The sequence below is a fragment of the Nannospalax galili genome, unplaced genomic scaffold (genome assembly GCF_000622305.1).
Source record: "Nannospalax galili isolate Female #2095 unplaced genomic scaffold, S.galili_v1.0 scaffold591, whole genome shotgun sequence".
NCBI lineage: Eukaryota > Metazoa > Chordata > Mammalia > Rodentia > Spalacidae > Nannospalax > Nannospalax galili.
The window spans coordinates 3,832,373-3,852,626 of NW_008330926.1; the positions used below are offsets into that span (position 1 = coordinate 3,832,373).

The 20,254-nt window shown below is 46.5% G+C and overlaps 1 protein-coding gene across 3 annotated transcripts in view; it reads left to right on the forward strand.

The window, feature by feature from the left end:
• The window catches only part of Kcnn3 (potassium calcium-activated channel subfamily N member 3), a 153,789-nt gene extending 133,541 nt beyond the window's left edge, over positions 1–20,248 (forward strand). For 2 of the 3 annotated variants that reach the window (XM_017795012.1, XM_017795014.1), the window contains 4 exons: positions 4,665–4,775; positions 13,151–13,278; positions 14,981–15,050; positions 19,289–20,248. In XM_017795012.1, the coding sequence (XP_017650501.1) occupies positions 4,665–4,775; positions 13,151–13,278; positions 14,981–15,050; positions 19,289–19,585 (606 nt within the window). In that variant the 3' untranslated portion in view covers positions 19,586–20,248. The remainder of the gene's footprint in view (positions 1–4,664; positions 4,776–13,150; positions 13,279–14,980; positions 15,051–19,288) is intronic. The other variant, XM_008854710.1, reaches the window with a different exon arrangement.
• The last annotated feature ends 6 nt before the right edge of the window (positions 20,249–20,254 follow it).

Below are 20,254 nucleotides of genomic sequence, written 5' to 3' on the forward strand. Positions count from 1 at the left end.
AAAGGCCCCAGCATGGAATGTTCCCTATGCTCACTGTTAGTGTCTACCCAAATGAAATGCCACTCATTCTGGAATCCTGGTGGCTTTTTTATGTTCACTGTGACTTTCCAGCTGAGTCATTCCTTTCTAAGGGGCTTGAGTTGCTGAGGCCACCCCCTACACACATGATATATAGCTCCTGATTATTATTCCAAGGGCCTTGACTAAAGGTAGGACTTCCTGTTTGGTTACCATGGACACTACCAAGGCCAAGGCAAGGACTGCACAGGAAGGGAAAGGAAGGATTTAGTGTGCCGCCTGCAAATGGCCTTTAATCATTGTTTTCTTTTGGTAATCCGGGTAACTGCATAATTACCCACCATTAGGCAGGGCATACAACTGTCTGGACAGCTTGACGTTGGTGGTGTAGATCTGGAGTGTTTGCGAATTCACTCACTAATGCAGATCTACCTCGAGCTCTAATCTTCACATGAAGAATTTTTCAGGATACCTTACAAAGTTGTCCATATTGAGCATCCAGAATGGAAACCCAACAAAGCTTTGGCTCTGCTTCCCTGGGTATCTGGGAGAGCCTCAGCCCCCCTGCCCCCACCGACTCCCCCACCAGGCTCTGTGGTGGTAACCTCCAGTCAGTGGTTCCACTGAGTTGGATGCACTTTGTAGCTATGTCGTGGATTGTGGATAAATGAGCTCCCAGCTGTCTACTAGGACACTGACCTTTCCCCAGCGGTGTCCTGAGATGCCTCTTCAGCTGCAGGATAGTGAGGATGAAGAAGGAGCATAAATGGGGTGGCTTTAGGGGCAGCACATAGAAGGCTCAGAGAGACATTTGCTCAGTGTCAGTTTTGATGCACCTCTCCCCGAACACCTTAGTTTCAAAGCAGTTGAGGTTATTTTGGTTACTCCACGGGATCTGTTGCACCAACAGAGCCTGACCGTAAACCCTCCAGGCTGCCCTCTTCCATTTGTCATTTTCATTTATGTTTTATTTCTTTTATGCCTCTTTAGTAAAGAACACCTCATCCTTTTTCCCTTGGGATACTTGTTTTCCAGCCTGTAAGATTTTCCAGCTGGAGATGTTTCTTGGAAACAAGAAGTGGGAGGCTGAGTGTTGGAAGAGTTAGGGTCCAGATTTGCGTCCAAATGTGCTGAAGACTTAGACATGTTTCACCCCTTCCAGACACCCTTCTGGCTCTGTGCTCTCTGTTCACTGGTGAACCTTGGGAAGTTTGCCCTCGTTGCAGGTGGACCCTGTCCCCTCACCGTGGGAACAGGACTTGGGCAGAGCAGACAACTGCGACTCAAGTCTTGGAACCCGAAGGCAAAAGACAGAGTCACATTTGCTCCCCACTCTGGCTCCATGGAGGTCATGCAGCAGTTGCCCACCTTTCCTACCCCTCCCCATGTCCAGCCATCCCTGAGATTCCACATCAGGACAGCATGAGCTCCCATAGACTGGATTAGCTGAGTGCTTAACAGTTCATCTCTTAACACTAAGCTGCACACTGGCCCTATCACACATCTCAGGTGGCTAATGCAGCCCTGGGGTGACTCATGGGAACAAAAGGCCCATTGTCCCAAGGGAATGTGGGTATTGGGCCTCAAGCCCTTAAGGATGAGCAGGGCAGGGCAGTGGGGGGAGGGTCTCAGGGAACTTCCTTTCTGTCCTCTGAAGGTCTCTGGTTGACCACTGACCCCTGACTCAGGTTTGGCTCCTGGTTTTCAGCCCTTCCTCTCTCCTGCTTCCTTTTCTGTTTCCCCGTTAGTGCTGTTTAGAATGTGGTAACATTCATTCTCCATCTCCCCTTTCCTCCCCACCTCCTTTACTCTTCCTCACACACACTGTCAAGAGGACAAGCAGCCTGGGTCTTAGAACTCTGCCCACCACTTTTGAGGACTGCTGTTGTCTGACCCCAAATTCACAAGGTCACCTCTTAACAGAAATGACCAACTCTGGCATCATTATTGGTGACCTCCCTAATTACATCCAGATAATGGATATCTAAAAGAAAGTTGGTGAGATGGCTCATTGGGTAAAGGCGCCTGCCACCAAGCTTGAGGATCTGAGCTCAATCCTCAGGACCCACATAGTAGAAGGAGAGAAGCAACTCTCTCAAGTTGTCCTCTGACTGCCACGCGCACGCACACACACACACACACACACACACACACACACACAAATAAATGCAATAAAAATATAAAAAACTAAAAGTTGAGTACTCACTGCCATCTATTAAAGTTGCCACGCGCGCACACACACACACACACACACACACACACACACACACAAATAAATGCAATAAAAATATAAAAAACTAAAAGTTGAGTACTCACTGCCATCTATTAAAGTTGGACTTGTGTTAAGAAAGTAGCATCCTCCAGAAAAATACCTATAAGGGATTCACATTTTTAAGGTGAAAGAAATTGAGAAATGGGATTTAGTGCACACTCCTGCCTCAATGTAAGACAGATAGTTCTTCAGGTGAAATACTCTATTCCCTGCATTTATAAAAAACTAAAAGTTGAGTACTCACTGCCATCTATTAAAGTTGGACTTGTGTTAAGAAAGTAGCATCCTCCAGAAAAATACCTATAAGGGATTCACATTTTTAAGGTGAAAGAAATTGAGAAATGGGATTTAGTGCACACTCCTGCCTCAATGTAAGACAGATAGTTCTTCAGGTGAAATACTCTATTCCCTGCATTCAACCAACCAGCCTGTGGGCCCAGGCTGAAAACACAGGGCTCCCTCTGGACCCTGGTAAGCAGGAATGGGGGTGACTGTTTTGATCAAGTTCCCAAGGTAGTGTGGAACGGGAGACTCCCTCTAGCTGTTGAACCCCAGCTTTCAAGGATGATTTAAGTGAAATTATTTCTGGACCCATTGGAATATCCCTCTGCTGCTCCATTTTTAATGCTATGACATACCCTTCTCTTTGGACTTCCCATATAAAGGAGCTGGATGATGCTGGGTCTGCTTGAGAGGTGAGGGAGCATGCATCCTCCTTCTGGGATAGTTTCTTTTAAGTTATTTATGCTTTTGGCAGCCTGGGTAAATTGATTACAGTCATAGACCAGGCTGTCCAATTGCCCATATCCTCTGAAAATTGGGCACAGAGTTTCTAGCAAGTAACAGATGCCAAGAAAATGCAGCTATCCTCAAACAAAAGAAGAAAAAGAGGTCAAAAAAGAAAAGTTCACAGACTTGGTGCTTTGCCCTTGGCTGTGCTCAGAACAGGAGGCTGACCGAGTAGACAGAGCGCACCTCAGCTCTGTTAATGAGACCCTTGCAGAGCGCTAAGAGAAAGGACTGTTGCTTTCTACACAGAAACCTCACACAGGGCAGCCTTCATTAGTGGGAAGGGGGAAGGCATTATAGGGAGTACACTCTCTCCACTCTGTTGGAGATTGCAGCATCTTTGAGAAGCAATTCCCATCTATCTCATACATATTGCAATACCTGATAAGCCAAAACTGTTACTGGCGGTTTCCTTCATCCCCAGTATCTCAAACCGCTAACCTGGACTCTGTATTCTACTGTTTGGTGTGGGGAATTATACCAATGAACAATCAGGTCCCGGGCAGTGTTGCAGGTGACAGAGTCCAGCACACAGAGGCTCTGTCTTCTGCATGCATATCCCAAGCTCACACCAACCCAGAAGACCCAGGAGTAAAGAGGGCTCTCACAGGTCCAGTCCACCATCTCTTTCCATATGTGGTGGTCAGGGTAGTGCCCATGTGCCTGGGTTGTGGTCTGTGAGGAGAGTCCAGGGATGGCTTCCGACTGGGCAGTGCAGAGAAGAGGGTTTCCAAATGGTGGGACACATTACTTTCCTGTCCCTCTGATGGACCTGTCAAAGAGACAGAGCAGCTCCGCTGTTCTGAGCTCACTTTGCTCAAACTCTGCTGGACTCTCCTGCAGGGGCCCCACCTAAGCAGGAACATTATTCTGGAAGAACCTGAGGGGCCTCCGCAGGTTCATCCTGGCTTTAGGCAGAAGTGTTGTCATCTTTAAAATCTCTGCATGTTGGTGAATTCATGAATCTTTTGCTTTTGAAAGAGTCACAGTGCTGAGTCAGTCTAGAGCCTCACAGAGAAAGACCCAGCTGTGGGGCAGGCACTATTGTCAGAGCCCACCAGAGCATCTTCCAGGAGAATGCTCTTCCATGAGAAGGTGTTGCCTCTTTTTTTCAGTTATTCCGCTCGCTCAACCACTAGCAGGTGTGGCCTGAACACTGAAGGCTGTGTCTGACCCTCTTTCTTCCTGGGCCTACTGGACTGGTGTGAGCTTGGGACATGCATGGGGAAGACATGCCTCTGTATGCCGGACCCTCTGTTGCCTGCTGCACTGCACAGGGCCCTGATTGTTTATTGGTTTAATTCCCCAAAGACTCAGCCCCACACGGCACTGACCAGCTCTATGAAGACATGTCTCCCATGTGTTAGGGACACAAGGCAAGAGACATTTCAGACCCCTTCTTGGGCAGGGATGTCAGGGGCCCAGAAGGTTTGAACAAGCTTTGTGGCTTGTCTTGACCACTCAAAGACTCAGAGTCCCCATGCCACTTCTCCAAAGTGCCCACAGTGAACATGAGACACCTTGAGTCTGTGTCTTACCTTATGGTGTGCTCTCTCTCGTGTAACCCTCTGATGTTCCCTCACAGGGTGCGGGCTGTACTGCTCTGGTGGTGGCTGTGGTGGCCCGGAAGCTGGAACTCACCAAAGCAGAGAAGCATGTCCACAACTTTATGATGGACACTCAGCTCACCAAACGGGTAAGATGCCTCACTCTCATGTCTTCATGAGTACTTACGGCCAAAGTGGGGGCTGCTCAGAAAGAAAGCTGTCACCTGATGTGGAGTGGGAGCCTTTAAGGGCCATGTTAGGGGAGGCCTGGGCACAGGCAGACAGCCCCCATAAAATGAACACTTCCCCACATACCAGGCTCATCTTCCATTAAGTCACTGTGCATGGCTTGTGGAACCAAATAATTTTCCTGATAATTAGATCAATAGCATGCAGTGATATAACCCGCCTCCCTGCCTGATGGGGCCAAACAAATCACCCAGCATGCTGCAGTATTTTGTTTATGCTCAAATATTTTCATATTCTCGTTAGGAAGGGCGGTAGAGAATCTTAAAATTATATTGGAGATGTATCTAAATCTAATCCCCCTTTAAAAAGTCATTTAAAGCAATCATTCCAGTAAGAGCCCACATTCCCAAATATTGTTGTTCATCAAAATGTCATCATCCAATTTTCCCCTTTTGGGTTTTCTGGATAATGGTTCTCACTTGTACCCTTATGAAAATGGCTATGGAAAAAGAAAAGCCTAAAATGCCAGAGAGAAGAAACCGTCTGGCCGCTCATCCGACACCCATAGAATAATCAGAGTAAAGAAAGCTCATTTAAGTCAGGGACAGTGGTGCATGTTTATAATCCCAGAACTCGAGAGGCTGAGGCGGGGGGCTGCCATGTGTTTGAGGCAGCCTGGGACACATATCAAGACCCTGCCTCAAAACAAAAACAAAAATTAATAAGTCTCATTTAGAACAGAAAAGAATGGAGTTTCCAGAATAACAACAGGCCCCACAGACAGGTAGGAGCTACTCTTTAAGAGCAGCTTTCATGGAATATTCTTTAAAATGGCAGCCTGAAGCCGGGCTTGGTGGCACATGCCTTTAATCCCAGCACTCGGGAGGCAGAGGCAGGCAGATCTCGGTTAGTTCAAGGCCAGCCTGGTCTACATAGTGAGTTTCAGGACAGCTGGGGCTATAGGGAGACCCTGTCTCAAAAAGACCGAAAAAAAAAAAAAAAAAGATGGTAGCCTGAAGGTCAGGGGTATGATTCCATAAAGATGCCTTTTCCCAATACAGAGACCCAGAACCTGGGCAGGGCCTTGGCCTCCAAGGAAATGCTCCAGGGAGAAGGAATCCACCCGCACCCCCACGGCTTTAGTTGGGAATTTGAAAGCTAGAGAAACTCCTCAGTGATTAATGTTTCAAAGCAGCAAAAATATGTTCAGAATGAGACAAAGGCTGGAAGAGAGAGGGAGCCCGAATGACAGGGAGCCGGCACCGGTGGGAGCACTCAGAGAGGCCGGTGGAGGGTGTGCAGTTGCCAAGGTCTCTCCATTTCTCACAGGATTATTCATGGCATTTCATTGTTGGGTCTTTGATTACATTTTTGGGGTTCTTTAAAGAGCTGCCACAGATGTGAAAAGGAACAGGTACAGGCAAATATTCTCATATTGTTAACATACACATAGTCACACAAGGTGCGTTATGGCCCTGAGCCACCAGCCAGACAAAAAGAAACATGATTTGAAGCCCCAAGATGACAGTATGTGACACTATCACTCTACTGGGTCTCACTCACATGCTGCAAGGACCCTCATCCTCAGCCCCCTCTCCATGTGTGCCAAAGCCCAGCTCAGCACACAGGAAAGGACAGAGCTATCAAAACACCTAAATGCAAATACACTTGCATGTTACCCTGAGACAACATGTTGCTGTCCAAGTTTGATCAGCAGTGAGCAGCAAGGAAGAAGTTTTGTCTCTGAACCCTTCTCAGAAGCTGTTTACCAGAAGAGAAATATTAACAGTCTCTGTTTATTCTGGTTTGCTTTTTGAAGCCAAAAATATACTTTGTATTTCATGGTATTCCTTTGTCCTCTCCATTTTTCACCAAGTAAATCAGACACTAGAGAAAAATAAAACCAAAGAAAGCCAACTCTTTCATACACTGGGAAAATAAACAATTTTTTTCTGTTCTAGAATTGTAGAAGGAGATGAGGTTGTGGTTGCTAATTTCAATCTTTCAAAAATAATTCACAAAAATCCTCTTCAAGTCCACTTACTTTTTGAAAAGCAAGACTGAAAATCAAATCCACAAATATTTATTGCTCATCTACAAGTGCCAGGTCCCTTCTTAATCGAATAACATCTCACTTTTCTGAGAACACTTAAATCTGCTGAAATGTCCCTTTAATGTCCAATATCTTTTCCCAGAGAAATAAACACAAAAGGGATGCTTCTTGCAGAGAGAAGATCTTTAAAACTGACAAGGCTGGGACTTGCAGAGGCTCTTCCACGCAGCCTTCACTGAACTGAAGCTGGGTTCAACCCCTGTCCACTGAAGAAGCCGACCTTTCTTCCCTCTGGGGTCCTGACCTGTCATTTGCCCTTTCCAAATGGCCTCTATGCCCAGCAGGAGTAGCTCCTGAGTGAAACAGTGCAAAGCTCAGTCCATTCCTAGGACCCCAGTGAATTCTCAGAGAAAGATCCAGTTTGGAGGGAGCTACTTGTATCTACGGACACTCAACAGTGGACAGTTACTAGTTTTAGCAGATAAAAACAATCCCTGGCAAGTATATGCAATATTGAATCTTCAAACATCTAAGCAAAAAGAAAAAAGGAACTGTAGCCTATGAATCATAAAAATGTTTGATTGTTCTGGTGTTAATTCATCCTGCCTGTCTATCTTCAACCCAGCCTTTGCTGTTAGCACCAGAGCTATTGGCATTTGGCTATTTGTGGGGAGGAGAGGCGTCCGATAGCATGGGGGACAAACTTACTTCTGATTTTCCAAATCCTGTCTTCTTTTACTTGTATAACTTGTCAACCTTGGTGGCATTTCATGGGATCACATCTTCCTACACTGACTTTGCAGAGCCACCGCCATTGTTACTCTATAATTATAACTTGGGCTACTAGATAATCTATAAGGAAGTAATATACAGTGACACCATGCCATGGATGGGAGATTATCTGTATGGCACACTCACTCCCCACTCAGACCCATGGTGGATGGACATTCTAATCAATTTGATGAGTGTGTGCCACTGGCTCAGGATGGCCTCCTTACTGAAGAGTTCCTTGCCCCCACCATCCTCATGCAGGTGTGCTTCCCATGACACCAAAGAGTAGCTCCAAACCCCTACATCCCCAGTTCTCTCCTGCTCCTCACCTTCCTGGTCTAACAAACATCACTGACCCTCCAGTGTTCATGCCCAAAGACCTAGTGCCAGCCTTGCAGCCACAGGGACCCCTTTTGATCTTATCTTGGCTATTCACGTACAGTGACCTCACCAGGCTCCTCTTTCTCCCACTCTTAGAGCACCATCCTCCCAGTTCCCACTACATTAGAGTCGGCTACCCTCTGCCTTCTCACAGCGTCCCTTTCCCGTTGCCCTGAGTTTGCTTCCCCATAGATCTCCTTAAACTTGGTTTTACTCTGAATATATCACTATACCACCCAAAAACCTTTGGCAGCCCCCAGTACCTACTGAACGGTCCTAAAGAATGTTTTAACCATGAGCACATCTCAAAGGTTTATCATAATCTTGCTGAAACAATGTTTTTCAGCAGTTCAATATTTTATTCTTAGCAGGATTATTTTCTAGAAAAGGAAAAAGAAAGGGTAGCCACTGCTCTGCCAGACATAGAAGTCTGGTTTAGAAACTCTAGATGGATGATCCACAGCTGGTAGGGCCCATGAGTAAGATCCCAGAAAAAGCTTTCTCTGTAAAGTCATTAGGTAATCAATTAAGCAGTTGCTGGGAATGCTAATTCTGCCCCCAGAAGAGGGTTGCAAATTACATCCCCACAATGGCTGCGGCCCAGAGAGATTGGGCACCCTGCTTCTTTCCCTATGCTAGTAGAAATGTAGTGTGCTGAAGCCCAAAGGATTCTTGGAGCTGAGCGAGTTTAACCTGGATGAGAACACTGAGGTCCAGAGAGGGACAAAGGGTAGGCACCTAGCATGTGCTGCCATCCTGTCTAGGATCTGGCTTGTCCTCAGGAGGCAGCAGCTCTCCAGCCACAACTTCCTGTGGTCAGTTCTGTGAGCTACCTGTGGTGGTCAGAGTTCCAGGCCTGCTGGAGACAAGAACCAGTTTAACTCTACATTAGCTGAGCATTATGTTAATAGCCTTGCTAAGGATTCACCATTTGTCACAAGGTTGCTACAGGGAGAGGTCAGACTCTAACACTGAACCACAAAATGTATCCCCCCTTTCTCACTGCCTCTCACCTCACTCCAGTTTCCTGCCAAAATTGCAGGTAGAGGCCCCCTCCCTCCCAAGTGAGTGCTGATGTCAGGAGTGCAGGGAACAGATGTGCGTGTCGCTGCATGCTTTCTTTTGCTGGGGGTTAGTGGTATGAGGAAAGAAACTGACAGTCATTGGGAGGAGTAATATTGGAAAAGAGACCATGGCCTGGTGAGCTAGCTCAGTTGATAAAGGCACATGCTGCCTAGTCCCCAGGACCCACATGGTAGAAGAAGAGAACTGAGTCCTGCAAGTTGTCCTCTAATCTCCACATCCACACTGTGGCACATCTTCCCACATATGATCAATCAATTAACATAATGAAAAATAGAAGAAAAATTAAGTGACTGTGTGGTACACTGAGGCAGGCTCTGTGCTGAATGTTGTAAGTATATGCTCATTCACTCAGTGCAGGAACCCATTTTTCAGATCAGTAGCACTTGCAGCACTCCAACCTGCTCTATTTTTCCTTGAAATACTTAATATCTAATAATGTATTTTTAACTACAAACTGCCTTCTCCACACATTATAAATTCCATAAGGGCAAGAATGTTATTGGTTCACCAGGAGTGGTGGTACACATGTGTAATCCCAGCACTCAAGAGGCTGAGGTAGGAGGATCTTGAGTTTGAGGCCAGTCTGGGCTAAGAGTGAGTTTAAGACTGGTCTGGGCTACATAATGAGACTGTCTCAAAAAGGAAAAAAGAATGCTATTGGTTAGGCTCTATATTCTCACTTTCTGGAGCAGTGTCTGGCTCATCATAGGTACTCACTCATTAATACTCATTAATAGTTCTTCGAGTGTGAAGAACTATTAATAAGAAATGTGAGTCTCAGCGAGTTTAGCAGTAGATACAAGGAGCTAATCTATCTGCAAGTTTTTCTGGAGGTTAATGAAATAATGCAGACATTAGTGGTCCACAAAACCTGGCACACAGTAAGTGCTCAGTAAATGTTAACGCATGATTATCTTGGAGATCTTAGTTAGACCAGTTTTTCCCCCGTCCTTAGGAGTCCTTTCTAAAGCATGTAGACCCTAATCAGAGTGAAAACAGCAATTTGGGGGATAGAGTTTGTGTGTTCACAGAAAACAATCAGCCTGCATATTTATGGGTCTTGGAAGCTGGACAGCTGGCCTTCCACACACAAAAGATCCTTACCTAACCACCCTCAATGACAACCCAACCCCTCCTATGACAGTCAACCTTGAACAGTCCTTGCCAGCTCATTGCTTCAGTCTCGGGCACTGTGCCTCCCAACCCTGGGACATCTTTCGGGCTTGGCACCTTTGTCCATCAGGAGAGTTCAGAGGGTATCTATGTCTTCATCAGGGAAAGGACTGCCAACCCTTCAGAGGCTGAGCTGACCCCAAGAGGGGCTCACACAGCCTACTCAACTGTGCTCAGAACCAGACACCAGGTGAAGTAGAGGGAGACTCAGGAGAACAAAGTGTGGTTAAAAGCCTACTGCTTTTTCTCTTGCAGATATTGATCTATTTATCTGTGTGCCAGGCTGTTTGCTGGCAATTAATTTCAGTAAGCACAAGGGCTTGCATTTAACATTGTTTTCCCGAATGCTCAGGGGCCTCCCGCTCAAACCCATAAAGATGATGTGATACTTCTCGGCCTCCTGACCAAGCTGTCGCTTCAGGATGTTCCATTTGGGCTGTAGTTAAAGAAAAGCCCTGAACTCTGTGTTCTGTCATGTTGTGAAGTGAGGGCCAGAATGAATTTTTTTTTTTTTAAATTTAAGTGTGCTTTCCAATTCCTTGATTCTGGGAAAGAGGAAATGATTCTCTTTGAGTAAAGATCAAATCCAGCCTGGTCTTCCTTCAGACCATATGAGAACCTTATGGACTGACTTGCTTCAACTTGATTATTAGCTGGCTATGTGAGTCTGGCCTCTCATCCCATCTCTGAAGTTATTCCTCCTATTCTAAGTGGGGAGTTTGAGTTGGATGATAAAGTCCAATCTGTCTGACATCTTATAATTTGTATAGTACCCAAATCTATACCGAGCACTTGCCATCGATAGCTGACAATCTTGGGCTGTCTCAGTTTCTTCACCTGTAAAATGGGGGTGGTATCAGCCCCTGCCTGACTGTGGTTGTGAGGTTGCAATGTGCTATGTACAGGAAGTACTCAGACCTTGCTGAGGTCAGCAGTCCCTCAGCACAACAGCAGTGCCTTGTTTAGCCTCTTAAAATGTCTTTTTCTCCTTGTTATAGTCAAGCATTTGCTTCTAAATTGCTTAATGGTCTGTAGGGCTATCCCAGTGTCCTTTTCATAGGACACCGAGACCTTGTCAAAGGCTTGTCGGCTTTGATAGCCTGTGGCTCTATCACCATTCCTACAAGGCAACTAAATAACTGGGGCCCTCTGCCCACCCTTGTAAAGGCCTAGGCAGGCTCTTCCCTCCTGCTTGTCTTTAAGACTTTCTCTGAAAGCCAAGCACCCAGAGAAACCAAAGAGATCACATACCAAACTGCCCACCCTACAAAGGACAGCAGTAATGTCTGTCCTGTTGGGAGAAAAGCCTCTTCCCTGCACCTGTTTAGCCAGCCTGAGATAAGCTTCAGAACCATCACCTCCTTGCTTCTTCTTGCCAGCTGGACACTGGCCACCTCCAGGCTCAGGCTCACCTGTTCACTTTCAGACAAGAAAGTATCAGAGGTGGGCAATTAAACCATTTAAAACCACTTCCACAGTAGATTTTTACTGAACCAAGAAAAAAATCAATATTTATGTCACTTAGACATTTTTGAAAAGACTTAGCTATTCTTTTAAAAACATCGTATCTGCCAGACGTGGTGGCGCACGCCTTTAATCCCAGCACTTGGGAGGCAGAGGCAGGTGGATTTTTGCAAGTTCGAGAGGCCAGCCTGGTCTACATAGTGAGTTCCAGGACAGCTGGGGCTACAAGGAGACCCTGTCTCAAAAACACAAAAACAAACAACAACAACAAAAACCCATCATATCAGCACCAGTGCTGATATAACCCAGACTTAGTAATGATTTTTGAAACACAGAGAAGTTATCAGCCTGCAAAATGATGTTTCCTGGGCCTTCCTCCATGTCTCAGTGTGTTAGCAACGTCCCATCTGTTGATGTCTGAAGAAGTCTGTACTCTCTACTTTTATTAAAATCCTTTCTGCCAAAGTCACCTGGTCTTCTGGGCTGGTCTACTCACTTCCAGGCCCTGGGCCTGTGGACCTGTGCCAGTTTACATGACTGTCAGAAGTGGAGATAGTTAATAAAACCTGCTTAGCTGGTGCTTAATATGGAGTGTTTTCTCTCGCTCTTGTTGCTAATTGCTGAAGATGTCTGTGTTTGAACTAAAACTTTGTCCCCTGCCATCTGGATGCCATTGATATGTCTCAGCTCTGTCGTGAGTCGGTGGTATCAGTGGTTTCCATGTCAACAGATGACAGCATTGTATGTGGAATTGTGGGATTGCAGTGCACAGTGAAGCCAGCCTCAGGAAGGAGGCAGCTCTGTTTTCACACCTAAATATCGTCCCTGATTTTCACAGACATCACTGACATGAATTCAATTTTGTGCCAATTACATTTGCATGTAAAACTGAAGAACACAGTCTTTGACCACTTGGAAAAAGAAGCAGAGGCCTTGTTGGCACCTATAGTTGCTGTCTGTAAGAAAGACATCGCAAAGACACCCTTTAAAATCTCCGCTTGGTAGAGTATCTGTTTACTCTCTGGGTCCAGATAAAGTGTGGCACCCTGAATTTGAGGGCAGCAATGGCATGTATTTATCGATCCAAATGGTACCTCAGGCCTTAGTCTTGCTAAGCAGCCTGCCTAAATATAGCATCAGCAACAGCAGTCAAGAGGCAGCATTGAAAAAATTAGGAAGGGAAGGAGGAACGCCTCTTAATGCCAAGCTCCAGTTTACTGCGTCAGACACAAGATTAATAAGGGATGAATTTTAATAATCTTTTCTCAGCATTTCATGATCTTGATTAAGAAAAAAGATTTCTGAAGAATCATTTTCTTGGGAGGTAGAATATAGCCACAGGTACAAGAAAAATGTACGAAGTGAATTTAAAGAAAATAAGCCTGACCTTCTTTTCCTTTCCCTTAGATCAAGAACGCTGCAGCGAACGTCCTCCGGGAAACATGGCTAATCTACAAACACACAAAGCTGCTGAAGAAGATTGACCATGCCAAGGTCCGGAAACACCAGAGGAAGTTCCTCCAAGCCATCCACCAGTGAGTACTGGAGCAGCTCACCACGGCAGCCAAGCTAGAATGTGGGGTCCCACAGCCCTGCCTGTGGCTTCTCACATACCAGGGAGGAACGGAAGAAATCCTGTCTGCTCCACTCAACAAGTACCTGAGTGGGGAACTGGCCCCAGTCCAGGCTGTCCTTTCCTTTCACTTACTGCAAGGCAGTGGGTGGGCTGCTACAGAAGGTAAAACACAGAGCCAGAGCCTATGGGCTCTCATGTTACCCAGACACACACACACACACACACACACACACACACACACAGAAATACACAGACACTCATACATACACACAGACATATACACACAGATACAGACACACACACACACACACACACACACACTCATAAACACAGGTACTTACAGACACACACACACAGAAACACAGATACTCACAGACTCATACACTCACACATAGACACACATATTCATAGATACAGACACACACAATATACATAGATGCATACACACACAGAAACACAGACACACACAAATAGACACACACAGACACATACACAGACACACAGAATCTCACAGATGCATACACAGATACTTACAAACACAGACACTCACACAGACACACATATAGATACACACACATTTACAGATAGACACAAACACACACACTCAAAGACATACATACATAGTCATAGACATACACACAGACACATATACACATACTCACAGACACACATACACATAAACACAGATACATACATACATACACACTCCCAGAAACAGACACACTCACATGCTAACACATGCACACAGACATAGATATACAAACACACAGACACACACACACATAAACACAGACACATAAACAGACTCACAGACACACACATTTACAGATAGACATAAACACACACACGCTCAAAGACACATAAACAGACATATACACACTTACAGACACACACATACACAAACTAACATGGATATACACAGACAGACACAGACACACACACAGGCACACATGTGTGCCCACACAAATACATGTGCACATTCACATACACGCATGCCCACATGCACAGACACACACAAAGGCACACACATTCGTCCCCCCATAAGCATATGCATGCACACAGGGAAACATGTTCATCCATACACAGGCAGGAAGATGCACACACATGTAAGCAAGTGTGCACACCCAGAGACACACTCATGTGTGCACACACATCCAATACAACTGAATGGTTAGAAGCTTAGTGAGGCAGGGGCTCTCCATGAGGTGGTGGCTGTCCTGGACTGTATAATGAATCACAGGTCAGTCTGGGCTACAAAGTAAGATCCTTTCTAACAAAAGAACAATCAATCCAAAAATAAATAAGTGAATAAGGTGGAGAAGCAAAGGAAAAAGACACTTATTCTGACCCAAAGTTTTGGGGAAGCCCTGGCAGTTAAGGAGCAGGCCTGAGGCGTGGAAGGAACAGCCCAAGCAAAGGCAGAGAGCTGGGGAAAGGCCCTAATAGCAAGGAAACAAAGGTGACGGAGGCAAGCGTGCATGGAGGTGAGCATTTGCATCCTCGGGGCCCTGCCAAGTCTTTAATTCCGTCAGCTGTTGGCTGTGTTCAAGGCCAAAATGCTGAGTTCCAAGTTCAGGTGAAGTGACAGGGCTATGCACGCTGCTACAGGCTGAACCTTAGCATGGACTTGAAGCTCTGGCTGTTCCGACTCTTCCCTACAGACTGAGGAGTGTCAAGATGGAGCAGAGGAAGCTAAGTGACCAAGCCAACACCCTGGTTGACCTTTCCAAGGTGAGTGGCAAAATTAAAGATTTCCTAGCGCTCCAAACACTAGCATCTGGGCTTCTCCAGTGGCCGGGGAAGACCTGGCCACATCCAAAGTGCACAGTAAGGAGCAGGAAGATAAAGAATGGTTCTTTTGGGCTGAAAAACAGTCTAGGTTTAAGTTCTTGACATTTGCAATGTATCAGTGAATCCTGTCTTTTCACACCAGGCATTTGCCTCTTCGGCCTGTCTTTGCTGAGGGAGCCAGCCCACTTCTTACTGGTGTGTTCCTCATTAGGTGTGCATTGAGCGGCTACTAAGGATGAGTTCAGGTTGCTCAAGGGTGAAGCCCTTTAACTTGGACCAGATGGTAACCAGGGCCATGTTAGAAGATCCTTTCTGTTTGCTCTTATAATCAGAAAGTTATTGTCTTATGTCTTCTAATCCTTACAGCCCAGCCTTTCTGGCCTTAAATTGATTGTGGTACTGGTGGTGGTGGTGGTGGTGGTGGTGGTGGTGGTGGTGTGTTTGTTTGTTTCTCAATAGGCAGATAGCCAACAGTAAACACAGAGACCTCGAGAGCCCAAGGGCTTAAGGCCCAATATCACATTGTCGTTCTGTGTTTCTGGCACTTAACAGCCATAAACACCGTAAAGAGACTCTCTCCTTGAAGTGCAGGCCACACTGTGGGTAGAGCTGAGCGTGGGCAGACTGACTGAGAGGGCTCCCTCCTGTTCCCCACCCCAACCCCCAACTGCCTTCTGAAAGAAATTATATAGCAAGTGTACAGCTCAGGGCCAAGCTGGCAGAACATTCCAGCAGATGTCAATTGTAATGGAACTCTCCCTGGGAAAGCAAGGGAAACTCCCTCAGGCAAAATAGGCACCCTCTGGAAAGAGCAGCATGCAATCAGAAATTACTGGTTGTTGGGCCACGTGCAGGCACCTTGTTCAATAGAGGGATCAGGGCAAAGAAAAGACCTCATAGGCCTGTGAGGATTTCACTCAGGGAATAAGTAGCTTGGCACACCTGGGGAGAAGCCCAAAGACCTATGTGCCATTGGAAGAGGTGTTCAGGTGGATCACGGGGTTCCCCAGAGCCTGGTGTGGGAGGAGGTGAATGGAATGCTAGTACCTAGGAGGGGACTCCTGGGGTTTTGAGCATGTTGGTTAATACTCTAAAGTTCCAATATAAAAAACATACTGCAAGCAGGCTGAAAATGGAGGCATTTATTCTAAGGATATAAAGGAGTCTTATTCTAGGCAGATAGTAGCTGACTAGAGCCCATCCTGGGAAGTCCTCAGGAAACATTCTCTCTCCTCTTTCCTGCTTAGGGGCTTGCTTCAAAGAGCCCCCCGCCTTCCTTTTTCTCCCCATCCCCCCACCTCACCCAACCCAAGTATCCTTGGATTTAATTGAGCTCCTTTCTTTTCTTTTCTTTTCTTTTCTTTCTTTCTTTCTTTCTTTCTTTCTCTTTCTTTCTTTCTTTCTTTCTTTCTTTCTTTCTTTCTTTCTTTCTTTTTTTGAGACAAGGTCTTCTTATGTAGCTCTAGCTAGCCTAGAACTCACTACATAGACTAGGTTGGTCTCTGACTCACAGAGATCCTCCTGCCTCTGCCTCCTAAGTGCTAGAATTAAAGGCATTTCCTTTTAGTCTTAATTCTGAATTCTCAAGAGAGAAGGGCTGATTGACCAGTCTGAGTCATATGTGAGTGAGACTTCAGATAAATCATCGAGAGCAGGAAGAGGGTTATATGGCAACAGGTACGGCCCACTCTATAATCTTCAGGAATGGCTCTGGGAGATTCCTCAAGATATTTCTTCTAGAAGTAGCAATGTTTCCTATCTCACCTCTCACCCAACAGCACACACTAGCTGATACTCCCCCAGAAATAACAAGTGAACCTAAGTTTTGAGCTCATCTTCCTTCAGTGCCACCCACAGCTGCTCAGAGATGGTCCAAGAACAAAAACCTCAGTGATGGAGCTAAACAGATGGCTCAGTGGGTAACAGTGCTTGCTGTGCAAGCATGAGGACCTGAGTTTGAGTCCCCAACAATTACATTAAGAGTCAGGCATGGCCGTGTATGCCTGTAACCCCAGCATTGATGGGCAGAGAAGTGGAGCTCACTGGCCAGCCAGCTAGCGGAAATGGCAGTTTCTCATTTAGTGAGAGACCTTGCCTCAAAAAAACAAAAACAAAACACACACACACACACACACACACACACACACACACCAAAACAAAAGACCTCAGTGAATTCAAAAGGCACTCTCATGGAATGAGCAGGGAAAAGAAGCAACATATGACTGGGGAGCAAGTTTCCTAGGAAAAAAAAGAGTGCAGAGAGGTGTTAAGGGAAGACTCTGCAGAGCCGGTTTGGGAGACCAGGCCTGAGACTCAAAGAGATTATGAACTCTGACATCCATTCGGTTATTGTCTTTTCCTCCCAGGAGACTTGCTTAGGGCCCAGCAGCAGTGAACCGTGTTTCATGTTGATCAGAATTCCCTTGGTATTCTGTCAGCAAGCCATAGGATGGGGGAGAAAGTCATATAATGCCACACTTGCTTCCTTTTCCTTCTTTGTGCCTCTCCCTCCCTTCAGCAACTTCCCACCTCTGCCCTTCCATCGTTCCTAGATTATGAATGTAGCCTGTGCCCTCCAAATATTTTCTGTATCAACTAGTTCCCTTATATGGTGTCAGAGCTGGGAGGGCTTGGACCCCTTACCCAGTTCCTTCAGTTTCTTCAACTGAGGTATAAAAATAATTCCCAGCCATCTGAAGTTTGGGTGATCAGATAAAATAATGTTCATAAGAATACTTTGCAAACTACAGAGGTCTTGCAATGGAAGTGCTGATTATGAACACAGATGAGGAAACCAGGACCCAAAGGAGCAGGGTGACCACTGCCAGTCACTCACGGGTGGGTACCATGCTGGTGTGTGCCATGTTAGAGCTCATCAGGGTGCCCCAGAGGCTGGGATCTGTACTCTGGGAGGGACACTCACTGTGAGGAGGTGTGGCAAATGTTAATCACTGAGGGAGGTCAACCTCCCCTCTGCCAACATCTTTGGAGGTGGCAGAGCTGGTGAGAGAGGAGCTGTCTACGCAGTAGCTGGATTCCAGCTGGGAAGGCCACCCTGACAGTTCCACCATCACCCCTTCAGCTCCTCTGAAGCTTTGTGTGTTTTGCCACCCACCTTCCTTTATTCTATTTTTCTCTCACCACTGGCCCCTGAGGTCACCTGTAGTTTCCTAGACTAATGACATTTCAGGTGAAGTAGGACCAGAGTGTCACTGGCAGATCATCAGAAGCCCAAAGAGTCATTGTAGCACAAGGGGCCCACTGGCCCTCTGCCGTCACTGCTGTCAGAACTCCTTTCCTAACTCTGGGAGTATGAAAGTCATGAGTCTTGCTCCCAAGCCTGATGTACAGAGCCAGCATTCCTGGTGCTTGGTGATGTGCTTTTGCATAGACTAGCATTCTGCAACCAACACAGGAACCACAGGTGGGGCCCCAGAACACTGGAGACAGTGCTGGGGGCAGGAGGCTGTTGGGAGCATCCTCTAGACAGCATTTACCAGGGAGTTTGAAGTTCACTTGCTCCTTCTCCAGACCCTTGTATCTCCTCTTGAACCAAGAAGCAAAAGGGCCATCCTCAGCAAGGCAACTCCCTCTGACCAAGGACCATGCCTGAGGAGTTAATTACATTTTATATTGTGGCTGCTGGGTTAAAAGGGGGAGGGACAGAGATGCAATAACTCATAACTATGTATAGTTATTAACTCCAATTTTATAAGAAGGCTGGGGTTAGGAGAGGTTAAGTGGTCTGACAGAGGGTGCCTTGTTAGTGAGCTCCAGACTTGCACTTGAACCCTAGCTTGATAATTATAAGTCTGTCATTGACCATCCCACCTCAGTGTCTTCTCTTGACTCATCAGACACCAGTGCTCTGTATAAATATGAGAATGGCTTGGAGTCTGATTCCGTGTAAGAAGAAAGTGATGTTTCTTTTCTTTCATGTATATTTCTATTTAAAATGGATAGTTAACACCCATCATTTTTTATAATAAGGAAAACAAAGTGCTCACCCTAGCCTCCCCATCTCCCAGAAAGTACTGGGGTTCTCCTTTGGTGACATGAGACCCAGCTGGGCAGAGGTGGCTCCTGCTGCCGGCTGCAGGGCATGCCATTTTTTGCAGGGCAGATTCCTCTGTAGTGATCGGTCCTCTCCCTGTCTGTCCACTCTGTCTCTCCCGCAGATGCAGAACGTCATGTATGACTTAATCACGGAACTCAATGATCGAAGTGAAGACTTGGAGAAGCAGATTGGCAGCCTGGAGTCCAAGCTGGAGCACCTCACGGCCAGCTTCAATTCCCTGCCCGTGCTCATCGCAGACACCCTGCGCCAGCAGCAACAGCAGCTCCTGACCACCTTCATAGAGGCCCGGGGCATCAGTGTGGCAGTGGGAACTAGCCACGCGCCACCATCCGACAGCCCAATCGGGGTCAGCTCCACCTCCTTCCCAACCCCATACACAAGTTCAAGCAGTTGCTAAATAAAACAACCCCTCTCCAGAAGCATTACCCATAGGTCTTAAGATGCAAATCAACTCTCTCCTGGTCGCTTTGCCATCGAGGAGGTTCATACCAGGGAACAGAAAGAAGAGAGATGGAGTTGAGGAGCTAACTCACGTTCTTTCAGCGTGCTTGGTTCGAAATGCCTTGAAACCAGAAGTCTAATCTCTGTTTAGGTGCCTCTACTTGGGAGCGGGAAGCGGAGAGGACGGGAAGCGTCGCCTCTGGCAGGGCCCTTGCTGCAGAGTTGCTGGAGAACAGAAATCCCTGCTCAATCTCAGGTCTTCACAGGGAGGTGGGAGGGGCTTTGAAGCAACTGAGAGAGGAGCCAGCCCAGAAGAAGGGTGCACTGGGAGAGGGGTGGTGTCAGGCCTGGGGAATGATGGGCTGTGGCTTCCTTGGGGACCTCAGCACACCTCTCTCCTTTCCCTTTGTCTAAGGAAGCCTCTGGCTGGCAAAAGTAAAAGAGTTGCCCACAACTTGCCAAAACAGACATGCCCTACTTAGAACAGGAAAAAAAACATGCAGACAAATTGTCAGATTTTTCATCCACTATTACTATCCACATAAACCCATGTGTTTGCTAGCTTTTATACATCCGTCCATACACACACACACACACACACACACACACACACACACACACACAC